The sequence below is a fragment of the Daktulosphaira vitifoliae genome, unplaced genomic scaffold (assembly GCF_025091365.1).
Source record: "Daktulosphaira vitifoliae isolate Bord-2020 unplaced genomic scaffold, ASM2509136v1 Scaffold_5, whole genome shotgun sequence".
NCBI lineage: Eukaryota > Metazoa > Arthropoda > Insecta > Hemiptera > Phylloxeridae > Daktulosphaira > Daktulosphaira vitifoliae.
In genome coordinates, this window is record NW_026099576.1 from 31,585,848 (window position 1) to 31,596,048 (window position 10,201).

The 10,201-nt window shown below is 30.7% G+C and overlaps 2 protein-coding genes and 1 pseudogene across 2 annotated transcripts; all 3 read right to left on the minus strand.

Moving 5' to 3' along the window:
* Positions 1 to 549: 549 nt before the first annotated feature.
* Positions 550 to 3,180, minus strand: LOC126908299 (E3 ubiquitin-protein ligase MARCHF2-like). Its single transcript, XM_050690215.1, has 3 exons — positions 3,177 to 3,180; positions 822 to 1,011; positions 550 to 745 (listed from the first exon to the last, which is right to left on the minus strand). Exons 1-3 carry the CDS (start codon positions 3,178 to 3,180, stop codon positions 550 to 552), a joined length of 390 nt encoding a protein of 129 aa, XP_050546172.1.
* Positions 3,181 to 6,509: 3,329 nt separating this feature from the next.
* Positions 6,510 to 7,721, minus strand: LOC126907889 (uncharacterized; annotated as a pseudogene).
* LOC126908300 (uncharacterized) lies at positions 7,665 to 9,080 on the minus strand. The gene is made up of 4 exons (XM_050690216.1): positions 9,026 to 9,080; positions 8,546 to 8,827; positions 7,752 to 8,469; positions 7,665 to 7,668 (listed from the first exon to the last, which is right to left on the minus strand). Exons 1-4 carry the CDS (start codon positions 9,078 to 9,080, stop codon positions 7,665 to 7,667), a joined length of 1,059 nt encoding a protein of 352 aa, XP_050546173.1.
* Positions 9,081 to 10,201: the final 1,121 nt, after the last annotated feature.

A 10,201-nucleotide genomic window follows, 5' to 3' on the forward strand; every position in this document is an offset into this window, starting at 1 on the left:
GTGATGGGTCAGGAGGTTGGACGTGAGTATCTTTGTACGATTTAATTTTGTTTTGTGTTATATTTTAATATTACTTTTTAACTTTGTGTTTAATACGTTTCGTAAATAAAATAACTATTTAAAAACTGGACTTAGCGTAAATAATTTATATACATCGTGTTCTTAGAATTTGTGTGTGTGTGTGCGGCTAGAGTCAAGGTTGGATTGCTGGTCCTTTAGTCAATCTTAATAATTAGTGTACGAGCTGGCTAGTTTTTGGGCTTAACCGTCCTTTAGTGGGTATAGTAAAAAGGTAGTTGTGCTGGTGGCTGACAAGGAGCCACCCTTCAGTCTGCTACTTTTGAGCTAGACTGTGCTGACGGATCTAAACTCTACCCCTTTAGTAGTTCACTAATTAGAGAGATTGGGGCTGACCAGTTTATCCAACGGGAGGATTCGAGAAGAGCTTGAACGACGAACTCATCGTCAATATATATATAACATTAATTAAATTGTGTAAAACTTTTGTGTCTACGTTGGGGCACTACCGACGTACGACAATGGTTATAGCTACATAATTTTATTTACAGTTGTATTTGCAGTCTCGCGAAATATTGCTTCATTTGTTTCCAGTCCTAAATAAGACACTAGACTTAAAAGTGGTGTATACACAATAAATAAAAATAAATCGGGTAGAGACTGCCTCATTTCATTTTCCGACTCTGTACTTTGAAGCCATTCTTTGAAAGATTTTAAATATGTATAGCTATAAAACAAATTAGTAACTTAAGTATATTTATAAAAATAAATATACTAAAATATTTTTTAAATATACTTATTACGTTGATATTCTATGTGTTTTGTACTGATATTCACATATTTCGCAAGAATTATAGCCAGATTGTCCTAACCATTTTTCCAAACAAGTTTTGTGGACTTTAGACATAGTACCACAACAAAAACAAGGGGAGATGCATTTGTTTGATTTTTCAATATCTGGTTGTAAACAAATTCTACAAAAACCAGGTGTAGCTAAAAGTAAATTAAAACTGTTAAAATATAAAATATTTTACATTAAAAATCTTAAAAAATAATAACACTTATTCCGTTTTGGCAATAATGATAAATAAAATGATTGTGTAAAATTATATATTATAATGTTAAATTAGTTATACTGTTTGCAGATCAATAGTAAAAGTTGACTCTGAAGCTTTTCAAAACATCTGTCAACGATTAATTACTGGTGCACCTTGGTACGTCTCTAACGCAATCTTAACTGCTGACCTCAAATTACCTTCGATCAACGAAACTGCTGCTACCTACTACAAACGCTTCCACGCCAAACTTCAATATATCCCCAACCAACTAATCAATGAGTTAGCTTCACTAACACTTCCTGGTAACCCAACCAGACGCCTCAAAAGAAACTGGTGCCGTGATTTNAAATTATCCAAAAAAAAAAAATTAAAAAAAAAAAAAAAAAAAAAAAAAAAAAAGTTGACTCTAAAAAAAACAATATAGAAGTATATTTGTGATTTATATCTATAACTAAATATAATTCAAAAACAGTAGTAGTTGTAAATGACAAAAGAGGGAAAAGCCAATGATAAATGTCAATTTTTAAGATACTAGTTATTTAAAAATAATTACACATTTAAATTAAATACATTTTAGCATCGTGAAGCATAATTAACATGAGTGTTGTTTTTATTGTGTCTATTCATATAATATATGAATAGACACAATAAATATATTATATACTATATATACTTATATATTATATACTCTACAGAATTATTTGTTTTATATAGTTGTAACGTGACAAAATATGAATTTTTATGGTATAGATAGATTTACTGTTTTGCTTTGCTAATGGGCGCGCGTTTGTTATATCCGGCCGTGTAATCAGAAAACTGTACTGTTGCTGTCAAGGTGAACGCTATTCACACAATATTCTTTATCAGTTTAATAATCGTTCCCTATATGACACATACACTGGCCACCACTGTCAATATCTGTATAATTTTAATATTGTGAATACACTTATCTTTTTATATTTTGTAAATTGTTAAGCCGATACCCTCTCCCAAACGTAATCATCGTCGTCGTTGTGTCTCGCCCGTTGTGTAACAAAAATTGTGACTCTCTTCCCTTTGAACCACCGTTGTGGTATTTTGTTGCTGTGTACGTACAGCCAATATTGTTTTCGTGTGTGACATTTTTTTTTTTAATTATGTATTAATTCAACAAGGCGTCGGCCATTTCCGGGGCCGAAATCCCCATCTTAGGATGAGTCCCATCCTGGACTGGATATCGTATTTTTTTTTTTTATTTAATATATTGTTTTGAGCCTTTTCTGTTTATTTGTTTTATTCTTTTATGAGGTGTATATATTAATATTTTTAGCTATAATTAATAAATACAAGGTTATTGGTCAGTGGTGTGTCATGTATATTTAATATATATTTTGTAATGTTGCAGAATTTATACAAGTTTTTTTTTTATATTAATCTTATCAATTAGATGTATGTGCAGTAGGTGTAAAGTATTTTCATAATTTTGTATATGATAACCTCCACTTGTCAACCGGTCCGATATCTGTCATCATCAGCTGACCGTACACTGTGCACCTATACCAATATTGTAATGTCCCCTCAATGAACGTGTTCAAAGTTGGCACCACCACCACCCAGCGTCACGATCACCGGCCACTACACAACTGCCGCTACAACATTTTTTTTTCTCTCACCTATACCGTCGAGGCAACAACTCGTGTTTTTTTTATATAATTATATTTTGAAAACCACGTTTCTTTTTTGTATTTTTTTGTCCTCCGTTTTTTTTATCAAAATAAAACGTCGAGTGGATCTGCTGTCGACTTGTATCAACCCGGCTGTTCATATATTTTTTTGTCCTCCGTTTTTTTTTTATAAAAAAATAAAACGTCGAGTGGATCTGCTGTCAACCAAGTGGTGCCGTTGTGTTTTTGTCCTCCGTTTTTTTTAAATAAAACGTCGAGTTGATCTGCCGTCTACTTTGGAGTCAACCAGGCTGTATTTTTTTTTGTCCTCCGTTTTTTTTATTAAAATAAATGTCGAGATGATGATGATGGTGATGTGAGGCGCAGCTATGGCCGGTGGTGGGCCGTCACCCTTCAATCAACAATCAAGTACAACCTGAAACCCCCCTTTTCAAACCCATTATTACTGTTATATAGAGCACCTCTTTTTCTTTTTTTTTTCTTTTTTTTTTCTCTTCCTCATGACTATACATTTAAAATTATATATATGCTAAAAATATTCAATAATTAAAAAGAAAAGATGTTATTATGTTATACATGGCCTTTCTCTTTTCTTAATATTTGTTTTTCTCAAAACCTAGTAGCTCCGTCGACAAGTACTATCTTGTTTGGCGCGGCTACTAGGTCACTGTCCAGTGTTCCACCTGGGCAGTGGGTAATTAGTAGGCCCTCTGTTTGGCTGAAACCTTACAATATATACTATTCCCGCAGTGCCCAAGTACGGTCCGGCCGGCCCGATTACAAAAAATATCCGCCGCGCCCGGATTACACGGACGTGTTCCGGTGAGGTAGACACTTTACGTGTACTGTTTAAAAGTTATAAGTTAAAATTTTTTTTTTGTCTTAAATGTTTTTTTTTCTTGTCACTTCATTTTCAGAGTGGTTTTTGCCTTCGGGTTTTGTCCACTATTAAGTTAACTGTCATAATTTAATAAAGTCCCCTTAATTTTCTTAATCAACAAAAATCTTTTTATTGCGTGAATATCTTCAATATTCACTTGTATCTTATTTTTTTTTCCTTTAAATAATTGTCTCTAGTTTTAAGGTAACGGTCTTTGACATACTAAAGTATGTCCACCACTGGTGACATCAAACAAACATATTTTGTTTTACTTACAAGGTACAGCGTATTATAGTATACATCAACACTTTATATCTTAGTATATATATATATATATATACATTTAATTTTTTATATATTATTACAATATATAAATATTATTATTATAATAAAATTAATATTATTGGTTTACTTTTTGTTTTGTTTTTTTTTTAAATCCACTTATGATCCGGGTGTTGTTTTTTTTATGATCATGACCCTCACCTAAGTGGTTGGCGACCCGATTTTCCTTTTGCAAGGAAGCCACGAGGGTGGCGACTCCACAATCCGTAGTGTGGCCCAAGTCGTCACCTCTCATAGTATAGGAAACATTACAATGAAAGTAAAATTAAAATTAAAATTTATACTAATTTGTAAATTTTTAAGACACTTAAATTAATTTTAATATGCCTAACATAATGTGTCCATTATTAGCTACGTATATCAAATTTAATATTCTTAATTTGATAAATATTTCATAAAACAATATTCAATAATCAATGTACTGTTGATTGTTGACCCGTGAACACGTTACCATATCCGCTCCGTTATCTGTTAAATTTAATAACTTACAATATCCGTTTATAGTATATAAATTACATTATATTTAATTACTGAACTTTCAATCGACATATTTTTATTTAAGTATTACTTAAGGTCAAAATGTTAAAAATAATCAAATCTCCAGTACAGAGCCAAACGTCAAAAAGTGATCCTTCATTATCAGATTTAATGAAGTCTCTAACTCTATGACAGCAACCTTACTTCAATTACAACAAAAATTTCGATTCAAGGGAATAAAACTGATTCAATCATCAACAAACCTTACATCCGATATTGCTAACTTGAGGGAGGAAAACAGAATACTTAAAACCGAGCTTGATACGTCACGTAAACATGTTAATTCTCTTGACCCATCAACTAAAGTAACGACTATTTAATTAAATAGTTAATTTAATTTAAGAGCGCATGGAAAATCAAAGAATAATATGATTTTTGGTGTTAATGAGGATAATGATACGAATGAGAATCCACCAATTATAATTAAAAAATGTTTAATTCACTATTTTTGTCTACTCATATAATACATGTCACTCGTATAGGAAGAAAAATGAAAAACCACGTCCTCTACTAGTTAATCTTGCAAGTAAAGCAGAAGTGTTATCCATTCTAAAAGCGAAGCGGAAATTACACACGAATGATACACTAAAACATATTTTCATCGGAACCAATCAAACAAATCAACAGCGTATTCAATATAAGGACGCCAAACGCCAAATTGATGAAAAAAAACATAGTGGTGATAACGGCTGGTTCATTAAATTTGTTAACGGTGTTCCCACTTCAACCAAAAAAAACTATTCAACGCAAATGAGCCTTGGAAGAATAAAAGTAATGTAAATATAATAAACCATAAGTTTAATTTATCAGGCTATTATCAGAATGTTAGAAGTCTAAATAATAATAATATTAAATTAAAAATTCTATATACATGTAATTAATTTATACAAAATCTAGACTTAAATGACGAAGTTTAGTTTCATTATCATAATTAAAACCAAAGACAATACTATTAAATTCTGTTAACATGCCACTTAAAGGGTCGTTGAAACTGTACGATTGAGAATGAAAAGGAATATTAAATGTAGTTGTGGAAGAAGCATTGAAAACGGGAACATGCCAGATTATTTTTTGAGTATTTGAGGAAAACTTATTTTATTATTTAATAATTTATATATAAATGATATGTCATTGAATTTACATCTAGACGTATGAGAATTCAAATCTAGTTTACGTTTTAAGTGCTTTAACGAGTACTTACACCGTATTCGTAAAGCAGCCGTGCCAACGTGCGACCACTGTTCGGATCGCCCGGGAGAGGCTGATAGCGCTCTGCACACCCTCTTCCGGTGCGAATCGTGGGCCCAGGAACGGGACTCTTTGGAGTCTCGACTAGGGTCCACGTTCCGAGTCGGGTCCATGGTGGACCTGATGTTGAGGAGCCGGGAATCGTGGAGGCTCGTCCAGGCATTCGCCGAATCCATCTTGAAAAAGAAGGAGGAAGCTGAACGCCTGAGACAGAGGCAGCCGCGTCGCCCAGTACAGGAGGACCTAAGGCGCTGGTTTAGGCCGGCGCCTTAGGTATTTTGTGTTTAATGTTATGTATTGTGAGTTATTTTTGCCCCCCCTCGCAAAGTCCTGCCCCCACAATATTTTAACAATAATTAAATTATATTATTATAATATATGTATTAGGGTGGTCCTTATTTTTCAAACTCAATTTTTTTAAGACAGTACCCTCTAGATTGGTTAAATACTATTAAAATGTAATGTAGGTAAAATTTGGAAGTATTTATTCAACCCCTTCTGGTGCCGCATTAGGGTTGAAATATGGCACTTGATGGTTGTTTTTGCTTTTTTTGTGTTTAACTCGACAACTATTACACTTAACGCTAAAATGAATAGAATAATAATTATAGAACTTATTATTGCCTACAAATAAGGTAATAACAATATTTTTCATAAATTCATTATATTTTGAGAAAAATAACTTAACATAAAAATTTTTCAAAATTTAACATAAATATATTTTTTTAAATATTTTAATATTTTTACTGAGTGGTTGAAATTTCATTAAATTTTCATGTAATCTTTTTTTATAAAATTAATATTAAAAAAAAAAAGCTAAGTAAAAAATTGTATAAAATAACTATATAATAATTTCATGAATATTAACTAAGATTAAATAAAAAAAAATGTATAATCCATTCTATCAACACATAATTATTACAAAATTCATAGCACATTTATCTACATGGAACTAGTATTTGTCTTTTAATATATTTTTTTTAATGTTTCTCTATCACATTTTGGATATTTTTTTTGATAGTCTTGGACGGTCTAAAAATTTAAACGATATAATTAAGTTAAGTTAAAAATAAAAATTGTTAAATTTACCTGCAATAAAAATTGTTTTTGTTCTTCGTCTTTAGTAAATTTATCATTATATTCTTCCATTAGCTTGACTCCTCTCTCAGCTGTGTCGTTAACTATTTTCAATGATTTGATTATTTCTCTACCTGTTTTGAAGTCTTCCTGATAATTCCAATAAGCTGGATCAATGCTTAAAAAATTTGTTTGAATTTTAAACCGCTTAAACATTTCAATTGATTTGGAAGTTATTAAATCAGTTGGTAGGTCTTTTTGAAGAAAATTGGGGACATCGGTGTAAGAGTTAACTTTTTATTCAGATTAGTTTCTTCATCATCATCATCATTATAACTTAGAATTTTTTCAGCCATTTTGCGTTTTGTATTATAGTCTATACGATTGTCAAATAAGGAAAAAGTAATACATTCTGGATTTAAATACCACAAATGATTAGTTATTTTTTTTAATGCCACGTCTGCGATTTTTTTATTTTGTAATTTATAAGATTCTAATTTTCTAAGAAATAATATGTCATTAAAAGGAGCTTCTATAGCTTTTGGAGATGAAAACCAAGCTTGAACGTAACATTTTACAATAAAACAACAAATATCCTTTAATGATGTTTCTTCTCTGCTGTCTAGTTTAAATTGATTTTTAAACAAAAATATTTTTAAACAATATATTGCTTTAGCCATCCATCTGGCTAAATGATAAGGACCCGGTTTTCGAAAAGCATTTCCCCTTTGAGGAACACCGCCCAAAAATATAATAACAAGTTCTAAAAACTCTTGATAATCATCTCGGGGGAGATATTCAGTAATTTTACTTTTTGCATATAAAATAATTTCATCGGCTTCATCTTTTAAAATATTATGAACATAAGTATCAGAAATTGATGTAGAGAATTTTGTTTTATCAATTGTTTCCCTTTCTTGTTGAAACATCTTGAATAATAATATTTCTGGTCCGATTGAAGGACATAATTTGGTATCTGAAAATACGCCTTGTAAAACAAGTTCATAAATATGGTGTCGGCATGCTAAGAATAAAATTTCTCTTCCAAGACGTTGCTCTAACAAAAAACACGCCCCATTCAACCTTCCCGTATTAGAGGCCGTAGTATCAAATGTGAAAGCCTGTACTTTTTCCAATAGTGACCATTTGACTAAAGCGTCATAGACAGCTGATGATACTTCTAAACCTTTCCCAGAGGGTATATAAGGGACTCCAAGAAGCTGTTCAAAATTTAAGGCGGTTGCAATAATAGGGAGGCGATCGACTTTTTTTTTCCCTGTAAGGTCTGGAAGCATTTTTGAATCCCAATGGATCACAACAAAATTCAAATTTTGTTCATGAAATTTAGAACTAATATTTTCTGCAATTTTTTGTCTATAATGTTCACGGGACCTTTTAATTGACGATCGGTTTAAAACATATATGCTGGGATCTAATGATAAGGCATCCAAACATGCAGTTAACAAATGAACAGCATCCCTATCACTTATTTTACACCTATCAAGAGTGGCAGATAATCTAGAAGTTAAAAGTTCTTTTCTACCTCTTTTATTTTTTGACGGACCTGCTACTGGTGAAAATTGTCTCTCTTCTTCACTTACGATTTCCATATCACATGAATCCGATGAAGTACATGAATATTTTTCTAAATTAAATCATATATAATTATTAAAAATATAATAAACAATGTTTATTAAACATTCATTATTTTTAAAAATTACCTTCTAATAAAGTTTCTGTATCTGAGTGAGGTATAAGTATTTTATTTTTCTGTTCTTGTCTTATTTGCATTTTTTTTTCTGCTTGGGTTAAATTCATATCTACTCCCATCATACATCCGGGACGTCCCTTAGTTCGTTGAAGTCGCAAAAAATCAATATCTTCCTGGATCTTCATTAGACTGATTGCATTAGCATGAGCTATATCAAACAATTCTTCGATTTGGTCTACAAAATTTTGTTCTCTTTTCTTGTATAAGTCGCTCGTCCTGGTTTTATTTTTCTCTAAATTTTTCAGTTCATCGTAAAACTTTTTTAATTTTCTTATAATATTAGCTGGATCTTGCGTAGGTATTCGAGCTTTTTTCCAGTAAATTAGATACTCGTCAACAGCAAGCGCCGCACTTTCATTCAAATTCAATTTTACAAATCTTAAATTATAATACAATTCACTCAAAACATTTTTAACTGAAGGTAATTTACCTCCAGTAATTTGATAATTCATTGCTCCTACTAAATACACTTGGTTACGTGACATATTTAAATAAAATAAAATTTCATAAAAACTGTATCACTAAACTAATATTTTATCAAATCTTAAAACTTGACNTATCACTAAACTAATATTTTAACAAATCTTAAAACTTGACACAATAATAAGCAAAAAACTAAATTACAAGAAAATATTTGATATTAGTCCATGAAAAATGATTATTGGTAAGAACTTTTATCGTTACTTATTATTACACAAACAACAATAATGCCACAATTCTTATCTTCTATGGATAATCACAGTAAATTCCACACGTTCAAAATAATAAGTATATCATTTAGAACAGTACAGGTAAACTGATATTTGATTTTTGTGCCATAAATTCTAATACATCAATATATAATTGCACTAACGTGAAATATAATGTGAGTTTTTTTAGGAAATATTACTAAAACAAATTTTAAAGGAAAAATTCGATGAAACTTCAAATACTCAGTAAAAATATTAAAATATTTAAAAAAATATATTTATATTAAATTTTGAAAAATTTTTATGTTAAGTTATTTTTCTCAAAATATAATGAATTTATGAAAATTATTGTTATTACCTTATTTGTAGGCAATAATAAGTTCTATAATTATTATTTTATTCATTTTAGCGCTAAGTGTAATAGTTGTCGAGTTAAAAACAAAAAAAGCAAAAACAACCATCAAGTGCCATATTTCAACCCTAATGCGGCACCAGAAGGGGTTGAATAAAAACTTGTTATGAATAATTAACTTAGTTTTAATATTGTCCCACAATTTTAATAACAGATAATCATAAATTGAATTGTAATTGAGGTCGGCCTAGAAGAATGTGTCTATAAAGTATTTTTCGGTGTTGCGAAACCGGGAAGTGGGCCGACTGCGACGATTGTAATACAGAGCATCGTCAGTCATTTGACAATTATTGTATGAATACTATCACTTTTATTTTTAATAAACTAATTAATTATTCGGCAATACTATTTTATTTTATTCTATTTGTTACTCTCGTAACATTAATTTTGGTGGCAGCGGTGCGATCCGAAGAGACTGGTGCCGAAAAAGAATAATTAAAATTTTTATCATAAAAGTTACTAAGTACGCAAACAATAGTCAAATAACTCATCAGAACCTCCAGAA